At 53.4% G+C, this 18,896-nt stretch overlaps 1 protein-coding gene across 5 annotated transcripts in view; it reads left to right on the forward strand.

Moving 5' to 3' along the window:
- The window catches only part of Hdac7 (histone deacetylase 7), a 38,195-nt gene that overhangs the window by 14,987 nt on the left and 4,312 nt on the right, over positions 1-18,896 (forward strand). For 2 of the 5 annotated variants that reach the window (XM_028789378.1, XM_028789381.1), the window contains exons 2-20: positions 5,352-5,536; positions 5,633-5,723; positions 6,007-6,118; positions 6,698-6,813; positions 7,250-7,375; positions 7,709-7,800; positions 7,995-8,105; positions 8,234-8,414; positions 8,601-8,797; positions 8,978-9,172; positions 10,122-10,323; positions 13,003-13,136; positions 13,279-13,399; positions 13,626-13,675; positions 14,952-15,059; positions 15,948-16,003; positions 16,124-16,211; positions 17,307-17,426; positions 17,614-17,711. In XM_028789378.1, the coding sequence (XP_028645211.1) occupies positions 5,352-5,536; positions 5,633-5,723; positions 6,007-6,118; positions 6,698-6,813; positions 7,250-7,375; positions 7,709-7,800; positions 7,995-8,105; positions 8,234-8,414; positions 8,601-8,797; positions 8,978-9,172; positions 10,122-10,323; positions 13,003-13,136; positions 13,279-13,399; positions 13,626-13,675; positions 14,952-15,059; positions 15,948-16,003; positions 16,124-16,211; positions 17,307-17,426; positions 17,614-17,711 (2,383 nt within the window). The remainder of the gene's footprint in view (positions 1-5,351; positions 5,537-5,632; positions 5,724-6,006; positions 6,119-6,697; positions 6,814-7,249; positions 7,376-7,708; positions 7,801-7,994; positions 8,106-8,233; positions 8,415-8,600; positions 8,798-8,977; positions 9,173-10,121; positions 10,324-13,002; positions 13,137-13,278; positions 13,400-13,625; positions 13,676-14,951; positions 15,060-15,947; positions 16,004-16,123; positions 16,212-17,306; positions 17,427-17,613; positions 17,712-18,896) is intronic. The other 3 variants (XM_028789379.1, XM_028789382.1, XM_028789383.1) reach the window with 3 other exon arrangements.

Consider the following 18,896-nt stretch of genomic DNA (forward strand, 5'->3'; position numbering starts at 1 on the left):
CAAGTTTGTTTTCTGTTGCTGTGGTGAACACCATGACCAAAAATAAAAGCAACTCAGGAGAGGAAAGGGTTTGTTTGGCTGAGAGTTCTGTGTTGTGTCGCGGTGCATCCCTCATTGAGGGAAGCCAGGAAACTGATTCAAGCAGGAACCTGGCGGCAGGCACTGAAGCAGAGACCATGGAGGAGTGCTGCTTACTGGCTTTCCCAGCCTGCTTTTACAACCCAGCACCTAGGGGTGGCTCTGTTCTTCTCCATTAATTAGAGGGTTTTGTTGTTGTTGTTGTTGTTTTGTGTTTTTTTAAACACACAGACAGACAGACACACACACACAACAACAACAACAACAACAACAACAACAAAAAACCACACACTTCGCAGAGTTGTTTACAGGCCAGTCTGATGGAGCTAATTCTTTGATCACGGTGCCTTCTTCTTCCCAGGTATGTCAAGATGACAACCAAGATTAAATGTTATTATACAGAAACTAGGCAGCGGTGTATGCCTTTAATCCCGGTGCTTGGGAAGCAGAAGGAGATGGATCTCTGTGTGTTCAAAGCCAGCCTGGTTAGTTCCAGGACAGCCAGAGTTACAAAGAGAAACCCTGTCTTAAAAAAAAAGAAGAAGAAGAAGAAGAAAAAGACAGAAAGAAAGAGAGAGAGAGAGAGAGAGAGAGAGAGAAAGATGTGCTGGAGAGAGGGCTCAGTGGTTAAGAGCACTGACTGCTCTTCCAGAGGTCCTGAGTTCAATTCCCAGCAACCACATGGTGGCTCACAACCATCTGTAATGGGATCTGATGCCCTCTTCTGGTGTGTCTGAAGACAGCGACAGTGTACTCATATACATTAAATAAATAAATCTTTTTAAAAGGGGGAGGGGAGAAAAGTCAATGTAGAAACCTCTCCAGATCAGGGCCTAAGATACCCAGAATGTCGATTGTTCCTGGGGAGAGAAGGCTGCTTTTGCAATAGGTGTTCCTTGGGCATCACAAACCTCAAGAAATTTTCCTGTCATAGGCAGGAAGTCGTGAGAGGATCATTGTGTGTGATTCATTAGTTCCCAAAAGAGCCTTAGGAGGTGCTACTACAGAGGATAATGGCTGATAAATGCTACCATAGATACTGTAATTAAGAATATGCCGAGGTGTGAGACACTGTGAGCAGGTGAGGGGTGAAGCGAGCAGGTCAAGATGAGCCCCGTGCCTACATGGGCTTCGGCAGACTTCCAGAGGTGGCTGAGTGAATGGGTAGGGCAGCTTGTCGGCCCAGAACTATGTACCAGAGGCATGGGTGCTAATGTATGATGGTCCTTTGGCTTAAGGCTTCTGCCAGGAGCTGCCCACCAAGTACAAGTCCAGAAAGCAGCATTCATCTTCCTCCAGAAAGTAGCCTTCTGCACTTGGTCTGGTCTGAGGAGTGTGTCCACTAAATGCCATCTACAGAAAGCTCCCAGATTCCTTGATCTTTCTGAGAGGGCCTTCAGTCCTTTGGCCCTGAGCTGGGATGGCAGGTGGGTGTGTTCACTGTGGACAAGTGGTATGAGAGCTCACATCTACTGCCCTTCCCGTCCTGCCTTGGTCTTTCTGTTGCCAACCAGTGTAAGGTTCTATTGTAGTTTTGTGGATTCTGAGTGGGCTTAGGAGCCTGAAAGAAAGTGGCCATTTCCAAAGAAAATCGCAGAAAGAGGCCTGAAGCTTAGTGGGTCTCCTTTCTTGGACAATCAAGGTGGCAGGCACAGAATGGGCGGCTAGGGAAGAAGGCCCTTGGAGTGTGTATCTCCAGCATTTCCCAGCTCCTAACAGATCTCCCCTGACCTGCAGCCATAGCCCAGTCCCTGCCCGCTGCAAAGACCGTTCCTGTTCCCTGACGTTCCCTGAATGTTTCTCCAGGCTTGCTCTCCCTGGCTCTCCCTTGACCTCCCCAGCCTCACTGCACCTCCCAGGCTGCCTTTTCCCTCAGGCTGTTGGGAGCATGATTTGGCTGCCCAGGGAAGATGGTATCTTCCACATCAGGGAGGGCTGAGGGCACTGCTGGGTGAGCTCGGGCCTCCTGAAGTTCTTGTTGTGCACTGTGCCTGAGCAGCTGAGTCACTCAGTAGCTGCAAAAGAAGGAGCCCAGAGTGGCAGGGAGCCTGCCTCCCTCCGACGGCAGTAGCCATCCTCCCTTGCCCCACAGATACACCGTCACCTCTCTTTCTACAGATGGGACCCAGGTAAGCCTGGGCGCCTGCTGCCCCAGTCTCCCTGGCACAGGTAAAAGTCAGGCTTGCGAGGGACTGGTTTGGGGGGTGTGTGAAGATGAGGGATGGACACAGTCTGGGAAAGGTGAGCCTGAGGGTTTGAGGAAGTGGGGATTTAGCTGGGCTAGAGACTTGGAAGATGGGGGTTCCAGGGAAGAGACAAAGTTGGGTCTCCAGAAGGGTAAAAACAGGAGAGGCATCTTTGGGTCTAGGCTAAGAAGCACAACAGGAAAGGGAAAGCCAGACGCCATGCCTGTCCTTGTAAAGTATAGTAAAATGGAAAGTAGGAATCTAATGTTTGTGCTCAGACACCCCCCCAGTCAGACCCCCACCCCAGTCAGACCCCAACTTCCAGACAGAACCCAGTCAGGCAGTGGGTGAGCATATTCCTGTTTTCAAGTCATTCATAAGGGCCCTGCAGGGAGGAAAGATGTCTCTTACCGGTGAGCCGACTTTCTCCCAGGTCCTCCCTGCTGGCCTGGGCCTTCTCTCCCACCACTCACTCTTCCCGGGAGACAGGACTGCAGTGGACTAAACTTCCTACTGCCACCCAGATTTAGAATGCACCCATGGAGCTAGGTTTAGAATGGAGGTCGGAGGCGTCCCTTTTCTTTAACTCCCTGTGGATGATACCCACTAAGGATCTACTGAGCACGCAGTGACTGATTCCACATAGCAGAGAGAACTGGAAGGCCAGAGGATCCTTGCCTTGAGTCAGCTGTCCCAAAGCTTGGGAGGACAGGACACACAGAAGAAGGGGCAAGGGTGGTGGGGTGGTGGGGTGGTGGGGGATGGTAGCGACACATGGCCTCTGTTAAATGAGAGAAACCTGAGTTGATCCTACTGCTTGCTCCCTGTGAAGCTCCGTCCTAGGCCACTGAGGAGAAGTAGCGAGATTTTCCCCTTGGTTCTGTTTCCCGTCTGCCTTAAGCCAGGGTGTATTCTAAGTCCTGGGAGTGACGAGCAATGGCAAACCCGAGGCCAGCCTTTGGAGCTTATACCAGGCCTGGTGCTGCCGTTGGACTCTTACGATGCCGTGAGCAGCCAACGTGGAATCCAGGAGGAAGGGGTGTTGCACACTGGCCTGCGTCCAGCTGGGCTCTGAGCAGCAGATGGGGTTTGAAAAGCAGAATACAGGAGTGCACACAGCACTGGCAGGAGACACTGTGAGCCAAAGGCCAGGGGGATAAAAAGGTGCTGCCTTTGTTATCGGATAAAAGGCACTGCCCGAGTTGGTGGCTTTGTTCAGGCAGAGCGGACCAAGTTGAGAGCGGTGTTCACGGGGGAAATGCCTAAAGGAAGCTTCTCCAGAGAACTTTTCCATTCCTGTAACTTCCCACGGGGGGCTACCCTATGGAGCCCCCTAAATGTTAGATCTCCCAGAAAGTCCTCTGTTCCCAGCATCCCTTAGCTCTGGCGGTCGTCATGCCGAATGTAGGATGGTGGCGGCTGGTAGGTGGCTGCTCCTGTCTTGGTGAGACTGAAACCACAGGCCTCAGGTATAGGAAAACCACTTTGAGTTCTCCTAAGCCCTGTGTCATCAAGGGAGTGACCTCAGGAAGCCAGTACATCAGAACTGGGGAAGGCTAAGGCCTCTCGTGGGCCTAGAATATGTTACCAGTGGAGGCCCCTACTCAACTACAGAGATTTCTTGGGTAGCTACATGAACAGGGCTGAGGACAGCAAATCCAGGCATTGTTTAGTGTGGGTGGCTTCTGGATGTACAGTCGCCCTCTCAGAGTGCTTAGTAACTGGAGGGCCACAGAAGGCCTCACTGGACACTTCTCTCATATGACACCCCTTCATGACAACGTCCCACAAGCTCTTTCTGAGTAGGAGCTCCTTCCAAAGGAAGTGATTTCCTGAGCGTTGGTGGGGAAGTGGAGCATTGGTCTGAACAGGTCTGGACACCGTCCTCTCTCTGCCCCTTGCTGGGCGGCTCCAGGCCCTCATCCTGGGACCTCACTTGCCTTGTCTGGGATAGCAGATACAATCATTAGTATCCAAGGCAGGTAGACTAGGAACTGAGTGGGATTTTGTTGCACGCACACACTGCAACTGTTAAGGTTATGACTTGTATGGTTGCGTCAGGCTGCAGGCTCCATTTCTGGACTTTCTCATTGGTGGTTTGCTGGGGATCTTACCATTCCATCTCGCGCCAGACCCCCGTGAATAGCTGTGGTGCTCTGTGAGGGGAATGCCTGAAGAAGGCCTCTGTGGGGAGTTTCCCCCTCTCTTGTATTCTCATCCTTTCCCTTCACCCCCTACCCTGAAGCAGCCCCACCTCTCAGCATCTCAGCATCCCTGGCTGCTCAGCCTGGCCAGCTGGCTATGCTGGCACAGCCCCTGGTCTGCTGGTGAGCTATAAATAGCTCCTGCACCCACGGCCTTGGCAAGGTGCTCCTGGCGTGGGTGCACAGGACACTGGAGAAGAGGCAGCTGAGCCTGTTGTCCTTGCCAGACCAGGCCCACAGCTGGCTGGAGTAGACAGCAGGAGCCTGTACCACAAGCTCATGGGTCTGGTGAGCTGAGGAGGCTCCCTGAGAAGAGGGTTCAGTAGGCCCTAGGTGGCGAGCCAGGGCTAAGTGTGAGCTCTGGGTCCTATGTCTGGATCCCAGGACCAGAATGATCCAGAGAATCGGAACGGGAGAGTGATAGCTGAGGGTGTGTGGGGCCCATGAACTAGGGGGCTGAGCAGAGTGGGCCTGTTTACCTGTCCGATCGCTCCCGCCCTAAGCCAGGCTGACCACATTCCTAAAAGGACAAAGGCAAGGCGGGTATAGAGCCTAGTAGTGCGTCACCATCTCATTAAATCTTGTAACCTTAGCCCCAAGCCAGTGGACAAGCATTCTGGAGGAAGACACCATGCTTCCAGTCAGATGGTTCGGTTCTAGCCATCAGCAAGCAGAAGGGAGCGTGGCTGGTAGCCTGTAGACCTCCTTCCTCACAGGTAGAACGGAATCCAATTCCTACCTGTAGCTCACCAACTGGCCTAAGTGAGGAAGAGGCTCCCTGAGGGTATTTTGACTGATGTTGAATCAACCCCAGAGGATTCAGTAGCCTGTGACCAAGTTCCTGCAGACTAGCCTTCCACCTGACTCTGTTGTGTGTCCCTAGGGTGCCCTGCCCTCCGGCCAGACACACCAGGCTCTCAGCCCCAGCCCATGGATCTGCGAGTGGGCCGCTCAGTGGAGCCCCCGCCAGAGCCTGCGCTGCTGACCCTGCAGCACCCCCAGCGCCTGCACCGCCATCTCTTCCTGGCAGGCTTGCAACAGCAACAGCGCTCAGCTGAGCCCATGAGGGTAAAGACAGAACTCCGTCCACACGCCCCCGGCCACCCTAGACTTCAGCCCTGTCCTTTACCCCTGTCCCCCCTGAGCCATCAGCTCTGTTCACAGCTCTCAATGGACCCACCAGTGCCGGAGCTGCAGGGGGGACGGCAGGAGCAAGAACTCCGACAGCTCCTCAATAAAGACAAGAGCAAGCGAAGTAAGGGTCGGGCTCATCTCGCCTTCTCTCAGCCTGGGTGTCTAGGAGGGGTGAGTGGGAAGGGCACCGTTTATTTGGACGCCCTCTGTTGGCTCTGCCTCTGAGCAGAGACAGGTGTGGGAGTGTCTAGAGGCTTCACAGGAAGGGCTTAGCTAGCTCTCTTGCCTGAGGAGTCCCTGAGACATCATGTACTGAAAATGGGGCCTTGGTAGTTTTCAGAGAATGTACCCAAGGGGCTTCCTATCCACCTGTTGCCAGCCTTCCCATTTCTCTGCCTCTACAGGTGCCGTAGCCAGCAGTGTGGTCAAGCAGAAGCTGGCTGAAGTGATCTTGAAGAAACAGCAGGCAGCCCTTGAGAGAACAGTCCATCCCAGCAGCCCCAGTATCCCCTACAGGTAGCTCGTGCTGGCTCTCAGGTCCTTTCTGTGATCCCTGTTCTCTACATACTCACCTGCGAGTGTGCACCTGTGGGTGTGCACCTGTGAGTGTGCACCTGTGGGAATGCACCTGTGGGTGTGCACCTGTGGGAATGCACCTGTGGGTGTGCATATGGCCCTCTTCTCCCCCATATCCATCACCTGTTTCTTACTCTGCGCCTAAACATAATCCCCCATTCCCTTCAACCCCTACCTGCCCTCCTCTCCCCTTCAGTTTTCTCCCTACATCTTACCTGAGGCCCTTCACACGCACAGAATTCTGGTTCCTAGAAAGGCACAGGAGACGCTGAGTCTCCAGGGAGCCCTAAGCTCCAAGGCTTGGGATTTATACCTGAAGCAGAACATCTGCAGTAGCATGGGTGACCCACTACTGCCACCTGGAGATGGATGACTCCTGTCGCTTGCTCCACACTGCTCAGCTCTGTTGGTGGCTGCCTTCCTGGCAGGCAAGCTCAGGAAAGCATCTGTGCAGAGTGAGATTGCGGGGGCCTTGGGGCATCCTGGCCTTCTGAAGTAGCCTTGACACTCACCCCGCAGAACTCTTGAGCCTTTGGACACAGAGGGTGCTGCCCGCTCCGTGCTTAGTAGCTTCCTGCCTCCTGTTCCCAGCCTGCCTACTGAACCCCCGGAACACTTTCCCCTGCGGAAAACAGGTGAGCTGGGCAGACAGAGGCCTTTGAGGGGCTCAGATTAAATAAAGGGCCTCAGATTTAGGTCAGGAGTATGGGGTTGAGGTGGGTTGGGACAGCACACTGCTTATCACACACACACACACACACACACACACACACACACACACACACACCCTGACTTTGCCTTTAATCTCTTTAACCCATAGAGGAGGGAAGTTAAATGGCACGAAAGAGGCCTAGTATGATAGTGCAGCACTCAGTAGGCAGAGGCAAGTGGATCTCTGTGAGTTAGAGGCCATTCTGGTCTTGTAGACCCTGTCTCAAAAAAAAAAAAAAAAAAAAAAGGAAGAGAGAGAGAGAGAGAGAGAGAGAGAGAGAGAGAGAGAGAGAAGAAAAAGGTAGAGAAGAGAAGGGTGGCTGGCCTATCGACAACGGAGTGACACTAGTCCCTTTCCAGTGTCTGAGCCCAACCTGAAGCTGCGCTACAAACCCAAGAAATCCCTGGAGAGGCGCAAGAATCCCCTGCTCAGGAAGGAGAGTGCCCCGCCCAGCCTTCGGAGGAGGCCTGCTGAGACTCTTGGAGGTAAGAGCCGATTGAGGGGCCCCAGAGTGGCCATCCAAGGTGTGGTCCCTTTGGGCCACGTGGTTCCTCCCACGTGGGACTGCTGACTTTGCATCTCACACACCTGCCTGCGGGAGGGCGAGCGAGGCTAATACCTAACCCTGGTTTGACATTTGCTGGGGAAATGAGAACTGCTCAGAGGTGCCGTGGGCCACAGTGGTGGTCAGGCAGCTTTCTCATCCTCCAGGAAAAGCAGAAATACATCCAGAATGGAAGGCGCTGTGACTGGGAGTCCTGCCCAGGGTTGTCCATTCCTGACCTCTGACCGTGCCTCCCTTTTTCCTCTGCCCTCAGATTCCTCCCCCAGTAGTAGCAGCACACCCGCGTCAGGGTGCAGCTCCCCCAATGACAGCGAGCATGGCCCTAACCCTGCCCTGGGCTCAGAGGTAAGGCCTTGAGGGGAACTGGGCTCTCCTGGGGGCAGTTCTGAGCGTCAGCCTTTTTCCAGCAAGTGGCCTGGCCTGACCTGAGGCTTCAGGGTCCGGGCAGTCCCTAGCAGGGCCTCTTGGGTGTTCTGGGGACGGCATACCAGGGGTAGAGTTCCAGGACTGGTGACCAGTCACCCTGCTCCCCATGGCAGGCGCTCTTGGGCCAGCGGCTGCGGCTGCAGGAGACTTCTCTGGCCCCGTTCGCTTTGCCGACAGTGTCCTTGCTGCCCGCAATCACACTGGGGCTGCCTGCCCCTGCCAGGGTGAGTGGCTGGGGCAGCCTGCCCCCACTCCATGCTTCTCCGGCCTCTTTCCTGCCTGTGTCCTGTTACCTCACCTTCATCTTCCTCTCCCAGAATCCTCTCCAACCCTGACTTTACCTTTCTTTCAGGCTGATGGTGACCGCAGGACCCATTCAACTTTGGGCCCTCGGGGTCCTGTCCTGGGGAACCCCCATGCTCCCCTCTTCCTGCACCACGGTCTGGAGCCGGAGGCTGGGGGCACCTTACCCTCTCGCCTGCAGCCCATTCTCCTGCTGGATCCTTCAGTCTCTCATGCCCCACTGTGGACTGGTGAGGCTTGCTGCTTCTCCCAGAATGGGCAGGATTTGTGCACCCTGACAAGGGCTAACCTCTGGGAAAACCCCACCTTCCAATCCCTCACTGTACCTTCTTGCCAAGTCTTCCCTCCACTCGATGCTCCTGTCTCCTTCCGTGGCTCCCAGGGTTCCTTCCTTACATCCATTTCATTCTTTCCAGTGCCTGGGCTCGGACCCTTGCCCTTCCACTTTGCCCAGCCCTTACTGACCACCGAGCGGCTCTCTGGGTCAGGCCTCCATCGGCCCCTTAACCGGACCCGCTCAGAGCCCCTGCCCCCCAGCGCCACTGCCTCCCCTCTGCTGGGCCCGCTGCAACCCCGCCAGGATCGGCTCAAACCTCATGTCCAGCTGATCAAGGTGAGGGTAACCAGGTAGAGGAGGTTCAAGGGCGAGCCCTTGTGGACTGAAAGAAGGATACTTAGGCGGAAGAAAGGCCTGGAAGGCTAGGGAAGTGGCTGCCGGAGACTTTGCACGACGAATGTAGCCTTGTCCAACCCACAACCCGCCACCCACCCTCCTCTCTATCCTACTTCTCAGCCAGCCATCTCCCCTCCCCAGAGGCCCGCCAAGCCCAGTGAGAAGCCCCGGCTGCGGCAGATACCCTCGGCTGAGGACCTAGAGACAGATGGTGGGGGAGTGGGACCTTTGGCGAATGATGGCCTGGAACCCAGGGAATCAGTCCGTGGGCCTCCTGAGGGCAGAGGCCCCGTTTCTCTGCAGCAGCACCAACAGGTATGGCTGTGCCTAAGGACCCTGAAGAAAGTTCAGTCAGAAGGCTTGGGGCTAGGAGTAGGATGGGGAAGGGGAGAGGAAGTCAAGACCCATGCCAAGGTGCTGATGCGCACGCGCATGCGTGCGTGGATGTGCATGCAAATATTTCAGCCAACTGCTTTCTCAAGTAGACCGTGTACCTGATTCTTGGCCTTTCACAGAGCCACACATACTCCATCTTCACACTTGTCTCTGCAACTGGCTCTCTTGTATCCAAAGGTAGCTGGGCTAGACGTGGGAGAGCAGCTGTCCCTGGCTTTAGATAAATAGCATGGGGGAGCAAGGCAATGTTCATATGCCAGGACCACTGCAGCGGGAACTATACACAAGATGCCTTGAAAGGCAGATATTGGTCGCCTTGAAGCTCTGTAGGCTGAAAGGGTGAAATTGAGGTGTGTGTTGAGTGGGGGAGGGGATGTGTTCTGGGGGCTAAGGAAGAAACATCTGCTTAGAGCCTCTGCTCTAAAGTCCCTTTTACAAAGACAGCAAACCTTTTCCTAATCATGTCAGTGTGACTTGATTCCTCCCCTCTCCCCCCCCCCCCAAAGACCCTATCTCCAAAGCCAGAGGCCTAGGACTCTATGAATTGGGAAACGGGATTCCGCCAGCAGTAGCCCTTGGTGGTGACCGTCTGCATGCATTTAGCGTCTCAGGCAGTCGCTTGTGGTTAGTAGCATAGCCCTCCTATGAGTGGTGACCTTGGCCAGTAGGCTCGGAGACCAAGGAGTTCTTGTGAAATCAGAACATCAACCTGGGTATGGGGCTTCAGGGAGGTCAAAGACTTGAATGGCCAGAACTCATACCTGGAATTTCTCTAGAAAAAAGGGTCTATCTGGAGGGTCTATACCTTGGGTAAAAGCAGGTGACCAAGTCTGAGAAACTCTGGACCCCGTGGCCATGTTTCCCTCAGGTTCCACTCTGGGAGCAGCAGCATCTAGCCGGGCGGCTCTCTCAGGGAAGCCCTGGGGACTCTGTGCTGATACCTCTGGCCCAGGTTGGACACCGGCCCCTGTCCAGAACCCAGTCTTCCCCAGCGGCACCTATCTCCCTGCTGAGCCCAGAGCCCACCTGTCAGACCCAAGTCCTCAACAGCTCAGAGACACCTGCCACAGGTAAGACCAGAGAGGGACTGGGAGGGAGGCAGAGGGAGATGACCCGGGCATGAGTCCATGTCTATGAACTGCCTTTCAGGACAGTTCCAGAGGTCACAGAGCACTCCTTTCTTCTTGTTTGAGCTCCACGGTGCCCTTAATGCCTGCAGATTCATCAGGACTTAGGAAACCCAAGTTGACAGTGACTAGCTTTTGGATAAAGGACAAAGTGGACAGTCGGGGCCAGGACAGGAATTTAAGTCTCCTACTGCGACCGGCCCTTTTAAAACAAGAGCAAACTCAGAAACAAAAGCCAAGAACATTGCTTACTACTGCTGTGCTCATAAAAAGAGCTCAGAAGTATTTCAAACATTGGGAAAATACAGGAAAATATAAGAATACGAAAATCACCAAGTGTCTTATTGCCCTAGACTCTGCTCTACTTCATTCTGGGTTTTAGGTAGCCATCGTGCCTGCCTAACGTCATGAGCATGAAGCTATATTTTGCACCCTGCTTTCTTGATTTTTTAAAATTGATTTAATTTTTTTTAAATAGTGCTAGAAACTGGACTTAGAATCCTGTGTATGCCAGGCAGCTGTTTTATCTCTAGGCTGCTACTACCAGCTCTGTACTCTGGATTATCAACCAGCATGTTATTACAAAAAAAAAAAATCCTTAAAACTGAGATTCTCATATTTTTTATTTTATTATTATTTTTTTAGTTTAGCTTTTTTAGACAGGATGTCCTCCCAGCTAGCTTTGAACTTTTAGCTGTTTTTCTCTTAGATTCCCAAGTGCTAGGATTACAGGTATAAATCACCATGCACAGCTCAGTGTTAACTTTAATTCTTACTAGTTGGGCATTTAAAGATTTTTAGTTTTAGTTTAATTTCTTTCTCTTGTTTTTGTTTGTTGTTGTTGTTGGGTTTTTGGGTTTTGTTTTGGTTTAACAAGACAGGCCTTTTCTAGGTAGTCCTGGCTGTCCTGGAACTCCCTCTGTAGACCAGGCTTGGCTTCATACTCAAGAGTTCTTTCGAGTTCTTTCTGCCTGCCTCTGCCTCCGGAGTACTAGGATCCAAGGCGTGACACACCAGGCTTTAGTTTAAATTTTCTTCATTTGTTTTTGAGATAGACTCTCATTATGAAGTCCTGACTAGCCTGAAACTCACAGGCCTGTGATCCACCAGCCTCTGCCTCACAAGTACTGGGATCAAAGGTGTGCACCACCACACTTGGTCTTTAAGTCTTTAAGTCTGGGATTACCTCTCCAGGGTCACTCTTAAGGAGTAGCATTCCTGGGTCAAACAGTGTGAGCATATTGAAAGCTGAGATGAGATTCATAGACACGGACCCTTCCAGCAGCAATGTCTGTGTATAAGGTCGGCTTCTGGAGACTTCCCTTGGGACAGACTGAAATACAGTTCCTGAGTACCCCAAAGGGTTGATTCTGGGACCATCTTGTAAACCTACCAAAACCACAGATGCTCATGTTCTTCCTGCAAAACAGCACAGTGCCTGCTTTAACGGATGCATGTCTTTCCACGTTATTTAAATCGCGTCTGTTTTGCTTTTAATACCTAATACGATGCTGATTCTATGGAAATAGCTTTCGTGCTATTTGCGTTGAGCTTACAAGGTGAAATAGTTTTCTGGCTGTTTTCCATGTGCAGTTAGGGGACTGACCGAGAGGCCACTGACTGTGAGATTCCCTCTTCAGTCTTTAGGTTTCCCTGGCATTGTTTTTCCTGTGTTGGAAGCCCCTGGCTTTGTGAGATCCAGAGGAAGATGTGTAGTAATGAATATTTTAAAATCCCAGCTCGGGGGTTTCTTCCCACCTTTGACCATTTATGTTCCCAGATGAAAGACACACATACAGCCACCATATTTGAATATGTCTTAGTCAGCACAATAGCTGGGCAACTGCCTACCCTCCGTGTTGTCAGAATCCATTTTCTACAGATAACTCTGAGTTACTACTTAACTAGTTTCTATGTTCCCTCTTGGCTGCTCTTAACTCAATTGGGTAGCCCTCTGGGACGCGTTCTCTTGGCCCTTAGCCCATGGCGGCTCTCCATCTCCCTCCTGCACGTTCTTCTTCCGTGGTGGCTCCTTTCTCCCTCTTGCCTAGTGATCTTGCTCCAAGCCCATGAAAACTCAACCCACCTATGTCTCTTCTCCCCAGCTATTGGCTGCTGACATCTTTATTTACCAATCAGGGTTAAGCCGGGTGGGGGGTGGGGGTGGGCGGAGAAGGGTCCCTCAGTGTCTTACATGTGGACTGTCTTTGTGGCAAACAGTCTTGGAGGACACAAAGTAGCATTAGAACACAAGCGGCATTAAGCCAACCTACTACAGAGATGTCCTGTGTTAAGTCGCTCTGGGTTTAGGGCATGAACTCTCAAAGGCATAGGAGGTGCGTTGGGCCTTGTGAGGAGTAAGAATACCCAGAAGGCCAAGCACAGCAGTGCCGCGGGCACTGCCCTGGTGTGGATTTCAGGTTATCAGAAGCATTTAGGCCTGTGCATAGGGAAACCTAGCTCTTCACAGAAGGGTTGGAAAGGGGATGCAGACGTGCGCATGCGTGGAAAGGGCAGCAGAGGATGCACGCTTGCCTGGCTCCCTGGCTGTGGGCTGGTCTCCATCAGTAGCCACGGTGGAGGTCTCCCTGGCATTCTAGCCCTGGCGTTTGCTTCTTGCAGGGCTGGTTTATGACTCGGTAATGCTGAAACACCAATGTTCCTGTGGAGACAACAGCAAGCATCCCGAGCACGCCGGCCGCATCCAGAGCATCTGGTCCCGGCTGCAGGAACGGGGTCTCCGCAGCCAATGTGAGGTGAGGAGTTGGGGCTACGCAAAAGAAGGGGTGGGAGGCCTTAGGGCCAGCGATGGGAGAGTGGGTGGTCAGGGGTGGGAGAGGGGACGGGGGCACAGGCATGGGTGAGCAAGGCTTAGGAACTCTGTGGGCCCTTCCTCAGTGTCTCCGAGGCCGAAAGGCTTCCCTAGAGGAGCTGCAGTCAGTCCACTCTGAAAGGCACGTGCTCCTCTACGGCACCAACCCACTCAGCCGCCTCAAACTGGATAACGGGAAGCTTACAGGTAGGGGAGGGAGACAGATGATATCTGGCGCCAGTCACCCCAAGCTCGCCCATCTTCACCCACTTCTGTGCTCTTGCCCCAGCGGAACCCCTCCAACCTCCTGGATATTCCCATGCCAATTTGCTGCCCTAGTGTTGTATTCCCCCACCTCCCGCCATCCGTCCATCCGTAGTCCTCCCCGCCCCCGCTGTCCACCTCCATATCTACCTGGGCCTTTCCCCAACAGGACTCTTGGCACAGCGGACGTTTGTGATGCTGCCCTGTGGCGGGGTTGGGGTAAGTATGTGTAGAGCTCTCAAGTGGGCATTGCCAAGGGCTTTCAGCCTTCGTTCGGTTCTCTCGGCCCACTCCCACCTCTCTGCCACCTGTGACTTGTGGTTCTGCCAGACTGGGTAAGGCAGGGCCTTCCCCATTAGACTCTTCTAGCTGGAAGCTCCTTGTGGTAGGTGTGTCCCAGTCCCATGAATGACCCATGAGTTCAGAGCCCAGTGCCTCACAGTTAGAAGGTATTTGTTAGTATTCAGTGAGGCTCAAGGTAGGGTCACACTGGGACTGGAGACCCCCCCTTTGTTAGACCTCAGTGGTCACGCATTGGCCATTCCACACTGGCTCCCAAAAGTTGGCAGCTCTGCCTGCCCAGGGGTGGGCCTCTCTCAGGAATTCTAGGTGTGGCCTACTTGACCTCCAGACCTTGTGTGGCACTGTGGGGTACCTCCCATGGACTTAGAGGTTTAGGACTGTCCAGGACAGAGCTTTCCAGCCCTCCAGCTTTGCTTGCCTGCTCCTCACCTGCTGGAGGTCTTCCCACTGCCTCTAACTTGGCCCCCCTGTCATGGTGCCAGGCAAGGCGTGTGACAATGAGGTGGAGGCTGAGTCCAGGAGGGCAAGTGGGAGCTATCAAGGGGGCTGTTGGGGAGCCAGCCAGTGCCCTGTTCACAACTCCCCATTTCTTGCCACTTTCTGGTTTTTCCAACTGTTGTTGCTTCTTTTTTCTCCTCCCTCCTCTCCCTTCCTGTCCTCTCTCTCTCTCTCTCTCTCCAGCCTCTTGCGACTCTTTCTGCCTTCCTCGCCTCTCTCGGTCCGCCTCGCCCTTCCCACCTCCCCATCATGCCCCCCGGCCCCTCCCTAGCCTTGAGGCCCAGGGACTGGGTTTGGGGGGCCTCCCAGCCTGGGCTAGGGGCCCTGAGTGGAAGACAGTGGTGCAGACGGCCCCTCCAGCTCCGACCGTCCCGCAGGGCCTGAGCAGAGTCAGCTGGGGCTTACAAACCCCTCCCGGCCCAAACCCCAATCCCGCCCAGGTAACGCCATGCCCCCTCCCCTGACTGGGGAGGCAGAGTGCTGGCCACACACGAGCTGGTGCTGGGGCTTAAGTCCTCCTGGGACTGGGAGACACAGGAGGCCTTGCCTTTGGGCGGTGGGGCACTGGGGAGGCAGCTTTGTCTGCCCAGCTCCCTGCCCCTGGGGTCCTGGCCACGGGGTGGGTACCTCCTCACTGGGCCCTGGCTCCTATGGAAAGCACAGGATGATGCAGTCTTGACCCTGGCCCCCACAGGTAGATACTGACACCATCTGGAATGAGCTGCATTCCTCTAATGCAGCCCGCTGGGCTGCAGGCAGCGTCACCGACCTTGCCTTCAAAGTAGCTTCCGGAGAGCTAAAGGTAGGAGCTTTAGATTAAAGACTGGTAAGCTAATGAGTTGGCGCCTGAGTGGTGGAAGTGAGTCCAGATCCCAAGCTCTAGACATTCCTTGTGGATATTGCCACAAGGTTTTGAAAAGGAAATCGGGGCTGGAACCAGGGTGAGGCTTGACCCCCAAGTTCATGTCACTTACATAATCAAGCGGCTGGGCATTAGGGTATTGGACAGTCTGGCCATCCGAGATCCTTTAAGACCTGTTTTGTGGCTGTAGGCGCATGGTGGCCATTTTTGAATACTACAGCCCGTTTAGGGATGGGATCTTGCCTGTTAAGTTGGGGGCTGCGCTCCTTGTTCTAGGATAGTTTCCTTGCTATGATTCACCTGAAGCACACAGTCCTATTGTCTGGGAGCTCACAGCCCAAGGCTTGCACTGTACCCTCGGTATCAAAAGCGCTTGGCAGCGCTTGGCAGTTGTCCTGATTTGAAAAAAACAAACCCGGCTCTACCGTGTGCAGCTACGTGACCTGGGTTGTTTACTTCACCGAGCTTTGCTTTCTCGTCTGTCAGTTGGGGATGATGATGATGATGATGGTGATGTTTTGTGCTCTAGGGATGCTGTGAAAAGCAAATGCAGTATCTATGAAGTACTCAGCACAGGAGCGGGCACATGGTTTTAACACAGTAGTCAATAGGTGTCACGTGATTACAGCCCGGACCTACCAGGGACGGGTACTGTGTTCAAGCGCAGCCTATAACCCACAGTTAACAGCGTGGAGGGAGAGGTCTGCACATCTCAGTGGGACACGCTGCCTTTTAACCCTTGGAGAAAGTGGCCGGGATAAGAAGCAGGCTCAGGCAAATGTGGACCGAGAGCCGCTACTGAACTGATAAATGCCTCTCCCCTTTCAGAATGGCTTCGCTGTGGTGCGACCCCCAGGACATCACGCAGATCATTCTACAGCCATGTAAGTAAGGCGTTAGGGAGGTGGACCTATGTGGCGTGAGGTGGGAGCAGGCCTCTGAAGCCCTCCCGTAGGCGGAGAAGTATGAGGACGGGCTGGCAGGACCCTCTCTCCTCCCTCCAGGGGCTTTTGCTTCTTCAACTCCGTGGCCATCGCCTGCCGACAGCTACAGCAACATGGCAAAGCCAGCAAGATCCTGATTGTGGACTGGGTAAGTCCTGGTTGCTGGTGTCTTCAGAGCCGGGCCTGCCTGCAGAACCCCGAGCGTGCGTAGTGTACGCTTCTGTGGGGGGTGGGAGTTCATTTACTGTCTTCTGTTGGCTTCTTTCCGGCAGAGCAAGCCACTTGCCCTCCACATAGTAGCCATAACAGTAACATCTAAGACCAGTGATCATCAGTCTCACCCAGACACTGACAGTAGCCCATTTATAGTCCTGGCTATAGCCCATTTCACAGATGAGGAAAGCACCTACAGCGATTACTACCGTGACTAGTCACTCCCCTCATGAGACAGGAGACCAAGATTGGAACTCTGGAGTGTATGCCTCTAACTACCAAGCTGGGTGTCATCTTCGGGGACAGATGTGAGAGGGACATTTCTAAGTAGATACTGAGAACACTGGGGGGAGTTTAACACATCTGAACCTATGTGTGGTCTTGTGAGTCGAGCGCAGAGGGCACCCAGTACTTCCTAGAAGACTGGGTCTGGGTCCCTTTAACCTTGATCACTGACCATGTACACAGCCTCACGACTGTGCAAGACAGTGAGAATATGTCCACAAGAGATAATCACACACACACATACACACACAAAACCATGCACGCACGTGCACACACCTGTGTAGAGAGAGTGTCTTTGCTAGGTATGGTGGCACACACCTTTAATCCCAGTACTTGGGAGTGAGAGGCAGGTGGGTCTCTGTGAGCTTAAGGCTAGCCTGGTCTACATGGTGAGTCCCAGGCTACTCTGGTCTAGATAGTGAGTCCTAGGCCACTCTAGTCTACATGGGAGGCAGGCCACTATGGTCTACATGGTGAGTCCCAGGCCAGTCAAGCCTACATAGTAAGACCCTGTCATAAGACAGGAAGAATCTTTCTATGTGGAGATGGGGAATCACTGCCAGACAGTAGATTACTTGGGGCAACTCAAGTCATGTGATCCTAGAAACTGTAGTTTCCTAACCCCACCAGCCTGGGGTCGCAGTGCTCAGCATAGTTACTGACCTTGAAATCCTCCCATTGTGTCCTTACCTTCATCTTGCTGCTTCTGGACATTCTCTTATCCACTGCCCGCTGGATTGTACAGGATGTTCACCATGGGAACGGCACACAGCAGACTTTCTACCAGGACCCCAGTGTACTCTACATTTCCCTTCATCGCCATGACGATGGCAACTTCTTCCCAGGCAGTGGGGCCGTGGATGAGGTTAGTGCATGCTGGGTCGGCGTCTTCCAGTCCATTGACTTTCCCCTGTCCCTCTGTCCCTGTCATGTGTGATCCTGAGCAAGTGGCTTATCCTTTCTGAGCCTCGGCTTCCCTATCTGGAGGTGAAGAGGTTGGATAAGCTTGGGACTCTGTTCTCTTCACATCTGCCTTGCATCCTGTTTTCCAGGTGGGAACTGGCAGTGGCGAGGGTTTCAACGTCAATGTGGCTTGGGCTGGGGGCTTGGATCCACCCATGGGGGATCCTGAGTACCTGGCTGCTTTCAGGTAAGTCCTCTGGGGTCTAAAGGAAGCCAGTCTGGTAAGACAACCCTCCTCCCTTTCCCACAGCCCTAGGTTGGAAGTGATCACCGTTGGGTTGTCAGCCGTTCCCATTGGCTCACTAGACATCATAGGCAAGCTCCAATTTAAAAAAAAAAAAGTGGGACATAGCCAAACATGGTGGCGCATGCCTTCAATCCAAGGGGAGGCAGAGGCAGGCAGAACTCTGAGTTTTCAGCTAGCTAGTCTATAAAGTGGGTTTCCAGATAGCCAGGGTGACACACAGAAACCCTGTCTTGAAAAACAGAACAAAACAAAACGGTGTGTATTTGGAAGGACACATAAGAATGAGAAAGTCAGAGCCATACGTCTTGAGGATGTTTGCATAGATCAAAACTGCCACATTTAGTCAAAGAGGGCTGCCTGGAGGAGATGAATCTCTGGCGAGAGTAGAAACTTGGCATCCTTAAATGCTGTCCGCACGGAGGGATGGGTTTACTTTAGGACACAGCCCTGGAAAGAGCTTTGGGATCTTGTAAGTTGTCCTCGTCTCCTTCACCCCAGGTCCCCATGTCTGTTTAGAAAAACAGAACCCTAGAATTTGATCTCTAAGTCTCTCTCCATGAACATTAACTCTGCAGGACCCCTGAGTGGGACTTCCTGCCATCTGTGCTGGGCTTAAATGCCCAGGTGGACACCAGCATTGGGTCAGGGGCAGGCAGGGGGAGGAAGAGGAAGGATGGAGTTTGGCAGCCCAGGACCAGAGGGTCTAATCACTCTTGTTTGCCCTCAGGCAGCAAGTTGCCTAGGTCACCTCTACATTGAGTGTGCTCAGTTTCAGCCAAAGTTCTGGGTGTTTTCAGTTCCCAGGCTTAATGACCAGAGCCAGCTCCGTGTAGCTGGCTATGTGAAGCGCACACCATGCTTGCAACCCACATTCCTTTGTCCTGTCCTTGAGATCTCTGCCTCTATTCTGCCTCATGTTAGTTAAATTCTCTGTATGGCTGAGTCCAAGGCTGTGGGGTACCAGAGCCACAGCCAGGATAAAGGAGATCAAACCACTAATCCCATTAGGACACTGTGCTTCTTGGTGTCCTACGGGCTGATGTCCTTAGTGAAGTTGGCAGGAGGGGCTAGCATGGGCTGGCTTGCACCATGTGTTGGGCAGGGTTGACGACGCCTCTCCTTGCA

Source organism: Grammomys surdaster, unplaced genomic scaffold, assembly GCF_004785775.1.
Source record: "Grammomys surdaster isolate TR1022 unplaced genomic scaffold, NIH_TR_1.0 125818, whole genome shotgun sequence".
Classification (NCBI taxonomy): Eukaryota; Metazoa; Chordata; class Mammalia; order Rodentia; family Muridae; genus Grammomys; species Grammomys surdaster.